The following is a 15,084-nucleotide window of genomic DNA, read 5'->3' as shown; positions in this document are numbered from 1 at the left end:
AATTGAATGAGACAACATGGCAAAATGTTAGCATCATGTCCAGTATAATTTATGAGCTCAAATTCCTTATGAGAAATTCCCTCATCTCTCTCTTTATTGGTCATTTTTCTTATCAGCTACTAACATTCATTGAGCATTTACAATGTAGTGGACGCTATGCCACGTACTTGGCACAAATTCCTCAGAGAATGTTCCTTCCATGTTTGTGGGATCCTATTGAAGCTTTTTGAACTCTTACAAGGAACCTATTTGGGATTTGGTTGACCATTTAGTTATTTCTTCTCCTCCTCAGTCTTCCCTTTATCAGCAACTGCTCTGGTCTAGGTTTTTAACATTTGTTCATTCACACTGATTCACCTGGAGAACGGTGGCATATGTCTGGGACCCAGAAGCATACTTTCCAACTAACATCCTTTGTGGGGTAAGATGAGGCGTGGTGGACTGGGTTACGCCATTTGTCAACCCTGGGTCTCATTTATGTTGGCTCCACTGAAACCACCTCAATATGGTAGAAATCCCCCAAACAACAACTAGCAGTTGCTCAAGCTTTCTTCTGCTGCTTTGGAGATAGTGGGAAATGAGAGATGGGTCAGTACTGACCAGCTCCCGAACATCAGTGTTCTCAGGTGGGAAAAGTGAGGTTCTTTTCCCCCATGGAGCGTCTCATAGGTCCACCCGGCATTAACATTTTGGGTTTTTTTCATCACCTGGACTTATCTACTCTTTGAAATGAATACAGATTTCCCTGCTGAGGATCCCCTTGTTCAAAATAGGTCAGTCATGAGAAATCCAGCCCTCCTAAATGAAGGCCTTCAGCGAAAGTAGATTTGCATTCTGTTCTCATAAGTCTGTTTCTAAGGCAAAGCAGTAAGAATCAGTGTCTTCCCCCTTTTTGAGCAATTTTCATAAACCAGTGACTCTTTCTCATATCTGGGAAATGGCCATCCCAGCATTTTTACATGCCTGAGAACTGAAACTTATGGTTTATCCAAATATGTAAAGTATCATTATTTGTTTCCTCTGAGGAAGCAATTAATTACATAGACCATTGGAATGATCCTGGTGTTTTATAATACAATCACAAGGTTCCTCATTAAGAGATGACGAGTCCCCAAAGCAAGCAAATACTACCACCAGGTGAGGGATCTTTATTTCTCTTATGGGGTACCTACTCTGTGACATGCATTGAATGTGATAGTTAATATATACCATTACACTTCCCTCCTGTAGCTCTTCTATACATTAAGTTTTATTATCCCTGATGTGCCGATGAAGAGAGAGACTTGGAGAAAATAAGGAGTTTTCCCAAATTTACACAGCTAATAAGTGATGGAGCTCACATTTGAACCTAAGTCTACTTCAATGTATATAAACCTTGGTCCATCTGAAAGCCTTTAACTTTTAGCCACCAAATGGTATTACCCTCCTCCCCCCGCCCACCCCCCCTTATTGATGTCAACAACGTTGGATCCAGAACGTTGGATACAGAATCCTTCTGTGACACTATGCTTTATAATGCCCATATGGCTTCACCTGGAGTCATTCTGGAAGCTGTAAGTTCATAAATAATGTCTCTTCAACTTGGTTAGGCTCACAGTGCCAGGAGAAGACAGATGATCTACGCTGTGCATGGTATCATTGGGAGCTAATGTGTTACTTCTGTAGTCTTGGGTTGCCATCCCCTGGAGTGTTTTGATGTGATCAGTTGTCAGTTTCAGGTCTGTTGTTTCTCTCACCAGAAGCCCAGCCCGTGGAAGATGACAGCCCCAAAGCCTTTCCTGTGTTAGGGGAGCTATCGAACTCACATAATGACATAAACGAGTCGGTGTTCATCTGGGGAATCTCAGACAAAGCAACCCAGAGGAAAACCATCTCTGTCGATGAAGGTTTGTTTCACTTGCAACAGAAGCAGCAGCAGCAGCAGCAGCAGCAGCAGCAGCAGCAGCAACAGCAGCAGCAGCAGCAGCAGCAGCAGCCGCGACCGGAGCCCGTGCACAGGCTGGGGAGAGGTAAAGGGAGGCTGAAGCTGCCACATGTGAGTAGCATTTTATGATTTCTCTAAAGCTGAGAAAGGAATGCTGGGGAGGGGGCTTGGCTGTGAGGTGGGCGTGCGTGTATGAGTTGGGGCTTTCCGTGGCAGGGGGTGGGAGGAATGGTTTACACAATTAACAAGTGCATTTGGGATCTGCCCTCCTCTTCCAAAGGAAGTGCAAGAGCGTGCCCACACACACTTGCATTTTCTCCGCTGGTCGTATAGTAAGTCCAAGCAGCAGGTGGGGGAATATTGTCTTTTTTTTTCTTCTTCTTCTTCTTCTTCTTCTTCTTCATCCTTGAGAGTGGGCTGCATGGCAGAAAGATCCCTGAGCCAGAGAGAGCTTTCCCGAGTGGAAGGACTCTTCCAGAGGGTTTCTTTCCCAAGTTTCTTTTGCAGATGTGTAGCTCTCACGGAGATTCTTTGCCACAGAGCTGTTCTCCTGCAGGGGTGTTTACAGTCCTGCTAGCCACAAAGGGGCAAGGGTGACTTTTGTATCTCTGGTTCACAGTTCTAGATGTCTGTAGTAAACAGCCACAAATCCAACACAATTTAACCTCTCATTTCCCACTGGTAAAAGAGTTCAACGGGTACCTCCCGGGCTTAGAAAAGCATGGGTTGTATTTCATGCATTTTCTCAACCCAGGATAAAATAAGTAGGTCTCTCAGGGTTGACAGCATTGATGCCTTCTTGAACTTGGGGAAAGTTTTGTGGGGTTTTTTTTGTTTGTTTGTTTTCAGTTTTTTTGTTTTGTTTTGTTTTATCTTGTTTTTATGTTGTTGTTGTTATCAGGCTCTGGAAATTACTGTGAACACTGGGTAGATTGAAGCTGAAAAACGGCCAGAGAGAATGTGTTTTTTAAACCACTAGTGTAGCTAGCTGCAGGTTTTCTTGGGCTAGTTAGCATCTCTGGGTTATTGTTACTGACGCTAAATAATGAGCTGAGCAAAAGTACACCTGGTCATAAACTTGCTTGTGCTCTGTTTTTCTGAAGACCTGGTTCTTTTTTTTTGTTGTTTTCCCGCTCTTGCTTCCTGTCTTCTGTCTTTAGAAGCTTAGACGTGGCTGAGCATGTCAGGCTGAATGTTTACGTGCATGAGTATTTGCAGTCAGTGCACCACAAGTTTATCTTCTGCAGGACAAAAGGAAAAAGGGGAGAAGGAGGGTTCTAAGGAAGGACACTTCCCTTGTCCTAAGAACAGTCTTTGGGCAGTTGTACATAATGAAGGCAGAAGAGTCAGAGACACTTCATCTGGGACTTGGTCCAGAGGAGAGCAGTCTGCCAATGCTTGGGTGGAAAACTGAATGCTGTTATACTAGGGGTCAGGGCCCCAGCTCTCAAGTTGTTATGGGGTGTGCATGAAATGTAAACCAGGGCATTGCTTTATGGGGAATCCTGTCACCCAGGGAGCGCCTTCCAACCTCATACCACAGCACTCCAGGGTCAATAGATGAGGCTGCTCAAAGTTGGAGATGAGTGGCTAGGAGACCCAACTGGCCATCCCAGTGGGAAGGGCTCAATATTTCAGTATTTGCAGTATCATGCTATCTGGGCTCCATCCACTGCACGTGGGGAGCCTTGCCATTCAAGTTGGAAGGACCTAACTTAAGCAACTCAGGGGAAGCCAAAGAAATGAGGCAAGATGAGTAATCTGATGCCTATGCTTTGCTATGATTTACTTTTGCTGTTATTGGTAAGGATGCATTGTGGAAACATTACAAACTGGGTTTGTTTGTTTTTTTAAAGACTTTGTCTTAATACTGCCCTTTTAGCATCCCGTTTCTTCTCTGTGCTCTCTCCCAGCCTTTGTCCAAGCATGCCTTTTTGACACAATTGTAACCACAGTCTAGAAATATTTATTTTCACCATTTATTTTCCCAGTATTATTCCATAAACACTTTCCCGTCTTCCAGCCAGTTTTCACATAGATGGTTAATTGTGACTGGATTAAATGGATTAATCCCTTAAATGGATATGCCATAATCTGTTTAGCAGTTTTTGGCTATTTAAATTGCTTCTATGCTTTCCCATGATTGTTATGCCACTGTGAATATTTCTGGGCATAAAGCAGTTTTATTTCTCCTTATAAAAATGTTGGGGGGGGGATGAATTCTTAATACTGATATTAGCAAGGTAAAAAAATATGAATATTTTTGTGGCTTTTCGTGCCTATTACCAAACTGTTCTCTGTAACATATTTTCACTGTCCAAAGCCATCAGTAATATAGTCTGGAGAAAGGTAGATTTATCTAGAGACTTAGGCACATTAGATTCTTTTTCTCTCTGTCTAAATTAGGAGCTATAAAAAGACACTGGTCACTTCTTTAAATCTGGCTTTGAGTCCAATTAAGCCAGGCAGTATCATCCTCCCCAGGACAAGCCTGCAGCTCCTCAGCTTCCATACTGTGTCAAGAATTCCCGTGAGGAATCCCAAGTGCAGCAGACCCCTCTTTCCGTTTCTGTAAGGAGTGAAGAGAGGGGCAGAAGCTCTCCATCCTGTATCAGACCACCTGAGAAAGATGAGCAGGGATCACAGGAGGGGAAGCTAGCTTCAGGTTGTCTCCAAGCCCTTGAGCTCAATCCTGGAAGGCTTCTTTGCCCTTCTGTCTCCCTCCCCAACCCTGACGGAGCCAGCAGAAAGGTAAACTCACTCCTTGGGCAAGAGTTGCGGCTGAGGCCTGACAGAGTAGATGGGAGTAGGGTCCTTGGGAAGGTGAGGACTAGCTAAGCTTATCGGGGTAAAAGGAACCATACCATAGAGTCTCACTGCCTTGTGTCCTCCCAAATGCATGGACTTTAATGATGTAGGGCAGACAGGGCTGAATGCCAACTCTCATCAAATAAGAGCTGTAGAATGCTTCTTTTTCGGTTCCTACCTCCTATCAAGACAACTTTTTCAACGATTTATTATTTCTCTTATTTCCTCTTCCCTTGTACTTTGTCCATTTGGAGATTAATCTGTGCTCTTCTCACCTCCTGTGTAGCTCACCGTAAATTGCTTCAGTGCTAAGCTCTTGTTCATTCTGTAATTATTCGTGCAAAGGCCGAGATTGCCCAGTGGGAGCCACACAGAAACTCGGCATACATTTGCCGAACCTCACCTGCACAGAGAGAAAGGACTTGTGTCTTGGGAGCAAGATTTTCTTACCATACATAAGCGGGTTTGATAAATATGAATTTTTTAAGGGTATTGGTGACTCAGTCTGCAAGGGCTTAAGAGAAGAAGCACTGCTTCACAAAACTGGCGAGCCACTGGTGTGTCTGAATTCAAGTGGAAAGATGGGGCGGTGGTCTAAGAAGGAACAGGGGTGTTGCTGTTTCAGATGATGGACAAACCAAGGGAAATGGTGTGCTCATGATCCGCCAGTGAGAGGAAAGCCTTGCCTACCAAGGATGACAGGCTTTCAAGTTGTAGCACAAGTATTTAAGAAAGATGTTACTAAGGACTTCCCATATGATGACACTCTGCACTTCCCACATGGCAATCCCCGATCTTTGTATTATTGGTTTCAGGGCTAGCTTCCTGCAAGTTTATACTCACAAGCGAGAATGGTGCCCGCTTTATTCACTGTTACTTCTGCAGTCTGTCACCCAGCAGCAGCACCTTCCACTTCGTCAAGGTTTGCTGTGTGCCGGGAGGTGGGTTAAGTGCTACATCTCCATTAGTACCCTCACTACTCACAGCCGTCCTATGCAGTGGTTCCTAGGATTATTCCCATTTTTTTTTAATTTTTTTTTCAATGTTTATTTATTTTTGGGACAGAGAGACACAGAGCATGAACAGCGGAGGGGCAGAGAGAGAGGGAGACACAGAATCGGAAACAGGCTCCAGGCTCCGAGCCATCAGCCCAGAGCCTGACGCGGGGCTCGAACTCACGGACCGCGAGATCGTGACCTGGCTGAAGTCGGACGCTTAACCGACTGCGCCACCCAGGCGCCCCAAGGATTATTCCCATTTTTTTGCAGATTTTAAAAATGAAAGACTAGGAGGCTAGGCCAGAGGGTAAATGGAGACTTGTGTATAAGGATCGGGCCGGGGGAAGGAAGGAATCATGGAGGGAAAAAGAGAATCTGTGTCTCCACTTGAAAAGTTACACTTTTTGCCGTGTCACCTTTTACCGTGGCTTTGTGCGAGCATTGATGCGACGCCCACGACACCCTTTTGAGAGGCTACCATCTTTGTCCCTATTGTGCCGATGAAGAAATTCAAGTTCTGAGATCTTATGCGGTTTGTCCAGGGTCACAGAGCTAGTGAGTCTGACTCCAGCGTCTCTTACCTCTGACTGCACCTCACTGATGTGCCACTTTGGCACTGATCAAGGGCCGGAGCAGTCGCAGCAAAGGGTTTGCCTGGGACAGTAGAGGTGGGCCCGGTGCCTTTTTTGATCTCTTTCAACTTGGGGTTCTGGGATGGCTTTTAGATCATCTTCCTATGATGCTGCACAAAAAAACTTAGGTCTTAGCTCATGCCTGAGGTTACCTCGAAGGCAAGTTACTAAAAGTAGAGGGCTCTGAAGAAAAATATCATCATGGGACAAGCCTCTGGTGCACCTGCCTTTGTTCTTAGCTCTAGAACTGTGCTGTCCAATATGGTAGCAGTTAGCCACATGTGGCTATTGAACACATAAAATGTTGCTTGTTCAAACTGAGGTGTGCCCTAAGTGTAAATAAGAAAACACATCAAATCTCAACAGCTCAGTATGAAAAAAGTATAGATTATCTTAATAAATTTGTATTGATTACATATTGAAATGATAATGTTGCAGATATAATGGTTTAACTAAAATACATTCTTTTTTCAAAGTTTATTTATTTTGAGAGAGAGAAAGTGCGCAGGAGCAGGGGAAGGCTGGGAGGGGGGCAGAGAGAGAGAATCTCAAGCAAGCTCCATGGAGCCTGACCCAGGGCTCAAACCCATGAACTGTGAGATCATGACCTGAGCTGAAACCAAGAGTCAGATGCTTAACCAATAGAGCTGCCCGGGCACCCCTAAATAGAATATAGTCTTAAAATTAATTTCACCATTTTCAACTGTTTCGAAATTGTAGTAAACTCACATAATGTAAAATTTGTCATCAACCATTTTCAAGTGTATACTTCCATAGTGTTAAATATATTCTCACATGTTGTGCAGTCTGGCTCTGGAATTTTTTTTATATGGCAAAACTGATCATTTATACCCTTTAAACAACTCCTCATTTTTCCTTCCCTCATCCCCTGCCAACCACCCTTCTACTCTCTGTCTCTATGATTCTGACTATTCTAAATACCTCATATGAGTGGCCTTAAGATTCATCCATATTGTAATATCTGTCAGGATTTCCTTCCTTTTTAAGGCTGAATAATATTCCATTGTGTGTATACAGAACGTTTTGTTTGTCCATTCATCCGTCAGTGGATACTTGGGTTGTTTCACCTCTTTTTACTTTTTTTTTTTTTTTTTTTGATGTAGCTTCTACCTTTGCTGTTTGTATTGTAGTTCTATTAGACCTCTTTGATCTGAACTTCTCGTTCTTGGTGCTTCCTTCTTCTTACCCCCACACACAAGGCCTCCGCCAGCCTTTACCAGATGTTACTCTGGCCTCCCTCTTCCCCCTTCCCTAAGACCAAACCAAGAATCTTAACTCTGATCAATCACTTATTTCTATAAAGATTGGTGAAAGACTGTCACATTAAACAGTTTTCTGTAATTGAATGAAACTATGACATTTCTCAAGAGGAGTATTCTCTTTTTCTTCAATACGTAAGTTGAAGGCCCAATATATTGGGACTGAGAAGGAAAAAGCTTTTGAAGTGATTTGATGTTTTTAAAAGTCAACAGCTTTCCTTAGCACACAGTCTGAGAGTGAATTTTATTAACCAGTACAGGGAAGAGTGCAGTACCAATAAGGCATAAATTCAGAGCAGAGATCTATACCAGCCTGTCATTTCTGAAATCCAGGTTTTGTAGAAAGGCTTGAGTATCTGGAACTTCAAGACATTGGAATATTGCCAGTAGTTTGTAAACTTCCCATCATCAAACAGGATAAAATCCAAAAGCCATATTAGCATGGCCCCCAAGTCCTTTCAGCTTTCTAATTTCCTTTCCCCACTCCTTTCAGGCCTCTCTATAAGAAGATAAGTGTTACTGGGGTGCCTGGGTGGCTCAGTCAGTTGGGCATTCGACTTTGGGTCAGGTCATGATCTCATGGTTTGTGGGTTCAAGCCCTGCGTTGGGTTCTGTGCTGACAGTTCAGAGCCTGGAGCCTGCTTCAGATTCTGTGTCTCCCTCTCTCTCTGCCCCTCCCCTGCTCACACACTGTTTGTCTGTCTCTCTCTCAAAAAATAAACAAAACATTAAAAATCTTTTTAAAAGGGTATTACTTATTTGCCTCCGCATATGCAGTGTTCTCCCAGGCCTCCCTGCCGCAACAGTGTTCTCACTTCAGCCTGGGACACCCCACCCCACCTGCATGCTCCTGCAGAAGCTTAATCATTCTTCAGAAGGCCACTCTCTCTGGGAAGCATCTCTTGACCTCAGCATTGATCAGGGGAAACAGGAAGTCCACCCCTAATGAGTGGTTGCAGGGAGTTGCATGATAGGGCTCCACAATGGTGCAGGCAAAGTTAAGGGAAACCAAGACGGGATGGTGAAGCAGCCCAAGACTAGTAACTGCTGGAAACAGGAAGGAGGAAGCAGTTACTGGAACATGGCCAAATTCATAAGAGCAACCTCTAGTCAGAAGCTGTGGCCTCTTCTAGAACAGTGCAGCACCTGAAAACCTGCATTGTGAAAGGAAGGTGGCTCTCTCTCCTTCACCCTCTCATGTCCTCCCGTTGACTGAAACCATCTGGAAGCCAGAAGGCACCAGTGCCCAGAGGATGCAGTTTATAGAGGTTACCTCCAAGAGCACAGAGCAGGTGGGAAAAGGGTGGATCTAGAGGGGCATATGGAGAGTATATAGTATGAGTCCCTACCTCATCTCCAAAAACTCCCCAAGCTTCCTAAGCAGTTTATACTGTTTACACCGTAAGATAATGCTTATCATATTATACTCAAATTGTTCAATCAAATGTCTTTTTTCCTAACTGCACACAGAGACAATGAGTTCTTTGAAGGTCAGACTCACTCCTCTCACTTATACATATATGTCTAATACCTAGCAAACTACTTGATAGCATGTAGGTACTAAATAAACGTGGATTCCTTGATTGTGTTAGTCCATCACACGTGTTTTCTAAAGCTCCCTTGGAATCTGGATGATCTATGATCATTCTAGATTGGGAATCTCTCAATGAGTTGGATATATAGAATTAATATCCTCTTTCTTTGCATCCCAGCTAGGGAGCTAAAATGGCTCAGATAAATGACTCTCTGTGTCTTGTTATGCTGTAATTGGTGGCACATTAAGTCATGAAGAATTGAGGAACTTGAACTTAAGTGGTAGGAATCAGCACTAAGTTAGACCAACCATGAAGGTAAGTGTTTGCATAGGTACCCAAGAGAAATTGAGCATCTGCCTCAATTAAAATCAGAGAATACACATACAGAGAGAATCACATGCCTTTTCTTCATGTCCTCTTTATTTGGATTTTTCATACAAACCTACATGGTTTGCAGAGAGAGACTGGAGTATTTAATGCTTTGAACCAGAAGCAGCTGGGATGAGCATTGGGGGCACAATGAGAAATGCCAAGTAGAGCAACGGGAAGTACAAGGCGAAATGGAGACTGGATGTGGACTAGGAAGGACGCATTCATGGCTGAGGTTGACACAGCCGTGACTGTTCCAGGGACAAACTTTTACTAAGCTGACTGGCCTACTGACCCAACCAGTGAGTGAGGACACAGCTCTGAACTATGCCAGTGTTTCTTGAGTTTGCTCACTCTACAGGTCCATTTTTAACCTGGAGTTTGTGATTGTATTAGTTTCCCAAGGCTTCCATAACAAGTGACCACAGACCAGGTAGCTTAAAACAATGGAAATTCATTCTGGAGTTTTCTGGAGGCCAGGATTCTGAAGCCAAGGTATGAGCACAGCCACCCTCCCCTTGAAGGTTCTAGGGGAGAATTTCCTTGCTTTTTTCAGCCTTTGGTGGCTCTAAGCTTTCGTTGGCTTGGGGCTCACAATTCCAGCCTCTCCATCTTCACCTGGCCTTTTCCTATGGGTCTCCTCCGCATCTGTGTGTCTCAAAGCCCCCTCTTTTCTCAGTCCAGTTACTGGATTGATCTCGTCTGTAAATCCTTAATTTCATCCGCAAAGACTTTGTTTCCAAATAAAGGTCACATCTATAAGTACTGGAGGTTTAGCAGTGGACATAACTTTTTGAGGGCCCATATTCAACCCACGACAGAGATTATGCTGCTTATTAGCCAGCCTCTTTTCTAAAGCCAGACCTTTCCCTTCGGTCCACATGCTCTGACCTACCTGAATCTGGGATCTTACTTTGTGCATTTTTTCCACTTTCTCTTTTGTGTCTTTAACACTTTCAGCTTGATCCTTCCCTTCAGCCTACAAATATGCTTAATTCCTTCCCAATCACAAACAAACCACCTTCTTTTCTCTAATTCTACCTTCCAAATTGAAACTCCTCTTAACGGACACCATGCCTCGCAACTCCTACCCCCGCTGCCCCCACCACTCCAAAGATGGACTCTTCCTCCACTCGCATCTCAATCATTTCTGTGCTTATTTTTGCTTTCATTACAAAAACTGCCTTTCTGTAGTGATGAGGAGAGTTTAGGTTATCTGACCCCATAAACCCTGGTTCCCTTTCGTCCTTCTGGTCCTTTCTCCAATGTCTCATTCTCTTAACCATATCTTCCTGCTTGAAGTTTCTTTTGTTATCTCAAAGTGTCAAGTTAGGGATTGCAGAGAAAATGTTTCCTCAACTATATCTTGCCCAGCTGCTAATGGATAACTGCCCAACATCTGTTGTATTCCTTCCCCTCCAGGGCTCATGGGTTGCTTTTTCTTTGAAAATCTACTTAAAGCAAAAGTAACATTTCCAACCACCAGTCAAGTAATCAAAAGGTGTTTCTTATTTTTAAATAAAAGGATACTTATTACAACAAAAACACTATACCCATCCCCAGTATAGCATTGCATCTGTTCAATAGGTCTGTGTACTCTTCCTTAGTCATCACCCGACCTCACACAGTACAGTACTCCAGTTTCATAAGAAATAGATTTAGACTCTGACCACAGTGGCCCCCTCCACCTTCATTCTATGGCAGGGTTTTATAGTTTCTGCAGAATAAGGAGGCTACAATTCACAGTGGCCCCTAGCTGTTCACTAATTGGTCAGTCTGTGTATGTGTTGCCCTGCCCCCTTCAGGTGTTAACAAGAGAAGAGGGATTTGTGAATTCAGCTATTGTTTGGACTCCAGACAGAAGCGAAGTAGGTGATTGGCTGCTCTTTCTTACAATCTTAGTTTCAGTTGTTTTCTTAGAAAAGCATCTATTTCATTAAGATTTTGAAGGCCATTGGAATAAATCTGTTATACAGTATTCTCCTGTAAAGTTGCAACTCCCTACATATTGGCAGTTATGTCTCCTCTTATTCCTAATGATACTCACTTGTGTTTTCTCTTTTGATTTTTTAAATTAACCTTTCAACAGGCCAGCTTTTGGTTTTGCTGATTAACTTTACTTAATATTTAATTGATGCAGTTTTATTAAACTTCTACTAATATATAGTATACACACAAAAGGGCAAAACATGGTAGAGCTCAGTGGATCTTGACAAAGTGAATGTGCACTCATGTAACAAATATTACATCAAGAAACCAAATGCTCCCATGAGCCCCACCATGAGGCTTCCTTCCAATCAACTACCCTCCAAAGGTAGCATTATCCTCCCCATGCATTAAGTCATTTTGTCTGTCTGTTTTCTATTTCCTATACCATGTACTTATGTAGAATGTGTATACTTTTATTGTGTCTGGTTTTATTCACTATTGTGGAGGGTTTCTCATCTGTAGGGGACTTTGAGTGGTAAGAGCACTGGAGACCATGACTGTGAGTCACCTGATAGAGGGTCTGGTCGGAGCAGATGAAAGTGGCAGTTAGTATCATGAGATGATGGCCTTATCTACAGATGGATGAAGTGGGGGAGACGAGAAGGAGAAGTGAGGAGTGTGTGTAGTGGAAAAAGCACAGCTAATTTATCCTGACAAGTTCCCAAACATGTCCTGGCCAGGACCAAGACAGGAAGACCTATGGTGGAGAGCGGGATTTTGGTACCTCCCTTCCAACTTGCCTGATGGAATGGTTACCACCAGGTTTTATTATTTTCCTAATATTTTCTTATAAACATTTGCAAATACATGGAAACACTGAGTATTACAGTGAATACCCATTTACCCACCACCTGGATTCTACAATTAATATTTTGTTCTTTGTGCTTTATCACATATTTTATATCTGTCCATTCATCAATCCATCTTTATTTGTATGCATTTGAGAAGAAGTTGCAGGCTTTAGCAGTAGTTTTTTTTTTTTTAAATTGAGACGAAATTCATGTAACAAAAAAGTAACCATTGTAAAATGAATAATTCTGTGGCATTTTATACATTCATCACGTTGGGGCGCCTGGCTGGCTCAGTCGGCTGAGCGTCTGACTTCGGCTCAGGTCATCGTCTCGCAATTCCTGAGTTTGAGCCCTGCAGTTGGGCTCAGAGCCTGGAGTCTGCTTCGGGTTCTGTGTCTCCCTCTCTCTCTGCCCCTCCCCCACTTGCGCTCTGTCTCTCTCTCCCAAAAATAAATAAACATTAAAAAATATATACGTTCACAATGTTGTACAACCACACCTATCTAGTTCCAAGACATCTTCATCTGTCTGCTCCAAGATAGAGCCTCTTACCTGTTAAGCACTTAGTCCCTTTTCCCTTTTCTTTTCAGCCCCCGGTGACTACTAGTCTGCTCTTTGTTTCTTTGGATTTACCTGTTCTGGATATTCTATGCAAGTGGAATAATTCAACAAGTGACCTTTTGTGGCTGGCTTATTTCAGTTAACATAATGTTTTAAAGTTCATCCACATTGTAGTTCATATCAATAATTTATTCCTCTTTATGGACAAATGATATTCCATTGTATGGGTACACTACAATCTGTATATCCATTCATCTGTTGGTGGACATTTGGGTTGTCTTCACCTTTTGGCTATTGTGCACTTGGACATTTGTGTATAAAGATTTAAGTACTTGTTTTCAATTTTTATGCCTAGGAGTGGATTGGCTGGGTCCGATGGTTGTTCAATGTTTAACTTTTTGTGGAACCATCAAGGTGTCTTCTTGGTTTTTTAATTTTTTTTTACAATTATTTATTTTTGAGAGACAGAGAGAGACAGAGCACAAGTGGGGGAGGGGCAGAGAAAGAAGGAGACATAGAATCTGAAGCAGGCTCCAGGCTCCGAGCTGTCAGCACAGAGCCCGACATGGGGCTTGAACTCACAAACCGTGAGATCATGACCTGAGGCAAAGTCAGTTGCTTAACCGACTGAGCCACCCAAGCACCCCAAGTTGTCTTCTTGGTTTTAAACCCCAGGAGATAACTTGCTCAAAACGGTCATTAGATTAGATGTTGTGCTTTCACGGCCAGTTATGAGCAGTCACTTAGCTCCAGTCTGATGTTCCTTGATTAGTCTATGTCCTGGATAAAATACACAGGGACTTCAGTGCACCTGAGAGGTGATGCTGATTGGGAAGGCTACAGTTTCCTCTTGTCTCCTGTAGGGTGTGTCAACTTACCTGGCATTGGAGGGGCTGGGTGGATTATCCAGGACATAGACTCCTCAGTTTATGGTTCCTGTTATGTGATCAGTGAGTCTCCATTCTAGAAAACTGCTACACGGAGTAAGACTCCTGTGAATGCTACATGAGCCCCAGATGGCCAAAGCAGCTCCAGACTCCCACATAATTTCCTGAGTTTCGCTAAGAGCTAAGTACGACAGATTTGGGTTGGAGAGAGAGGGATTTGACAAAGAGATTCACGGGAGTGGCAACCTCTGGAACAGATGCTGACAGCTGGTGTGAGATTTCAGAGGGCTGCCCCTGCTCTGTTAGCCTGAGAAAACAGGAGAAATTCCAACTATTGCATGATATCATCTGTGCTTTAGTAGCATTTGTTTTTAAACTACGGATTTAATTGCTGTTCCTTTGGCTCCTATTTCTTCTTTCCCCAAGAAAAAGGGAATCTTTGAAATTCCCATGAAAGCACATTCAATTGCCACGTCTGTTCCAACTTCAAGACAGAATCATCCCTAATAATGAAAACAAATCTGTTCTTGGCAAAGCAGACCCAAGTGTTGCTTTTGGAGAGTCAGGAAGGGGAAGCAACAAAGTGTCAGAGTGGCCCAGAGACTGCAACAGATTAACAAAGCCTGTTTATAAGCATGCCAGTAATCCACCAAATTTGTACAATGTGTGATTAGGGGCAAATCCCATTCACAAGAATTTGGTCAAGTAAGCAGAGTGGGCTCTGGTAGATTTTGCTTTGCAGCTGAAGAGGTCTAGATCAAAAAGGATATGCAGCTTATTCATGGCCATAGAGCTAGCAGGAAAAAAGAGCCAGATTTCTGGCATATAAGAAAAATATAATAATCACCCAAGGTGTTGGGGAAATAAAACTTTGGAGTCCTGTAAAACCACATGTCTCAGTCACTGACCAGCCACATAACCACAAGCAAGTCATTTAGCTATGCTCCCCAAACCCCTCAGCTTCATTTTCTTCATTTCCGTCCTCTGTACAATGGATCTGAAGGTACTTGTAAGATTAATGTGAAGATAAAATGAAATATTGTATGTAGAGTACTCTACATACTAGCAATTACAGGTGCTCAAAAAATTGTAGGTTTCCTGACCATAGTAGATTGTGCCAGATTTTAGAAAATCTCTTCCCACTACTTTTTAAAAATTTTTTAATGTTTATTTATTTTTGAGAGAGAGAGAGAGAGAGAGAGAGAGAGAGAGAGAGAGAATGAGCAGGGGAGGGGCAGAGGCAGAGAGGGAAGACACAGATTCCAAACCAGGCTTCAGGCTCCGAGCTGTCAGCACAGAGCCAGATGTGG

General features: G+C 43.1%; 1 protein-coding gene across 4 annotated transcripts in view; it reads left to right on the top strand.

The window, feature by feature from the left end:
* ANKFN1 (ankyrin repeat and fibronectin type III domain containing 1) overlaps positions 1–15,084 on the top strand; it is a 603,208-nt gene that overhangs the window by 196,615 nt on the left and 391,509 nt on the right. For 3 of the 4 annotated variants that reach the window (XM_045044941.1, XM_045044939.1, XM_045044940.1), the window contains one exon: positions 1,740–2,035. In XM_045044941.1, the coding sequence (XP_044900876.1) occupies positions 1,740–2,035 (296 nt within the window). Of the gene's footprint in view, positions 1–1,550; positions 1,633–1,739; positions 2,036–15,084 lie in introns of those variants that run through there. The other variant, XM_045044942.1, reaches the window with a different exon arrangement.

This window comes from Felis catus, chromosome E1, assembly GCF_018350175.1.
Source record: "Felis catus isolate Fca126 chromosome E1, F.catus_Fca126_mat1.0, whole genome shotgun sequence".
Classification (NCBI taxonomy): Eukaryota; Metazoa; Chordata; class Mammalia; order Carnivora; family Felidae; genus Felis; species Felis catus.
This window is presented reverse-complemented; position numbering and strand designations above follow the sequence as displayed.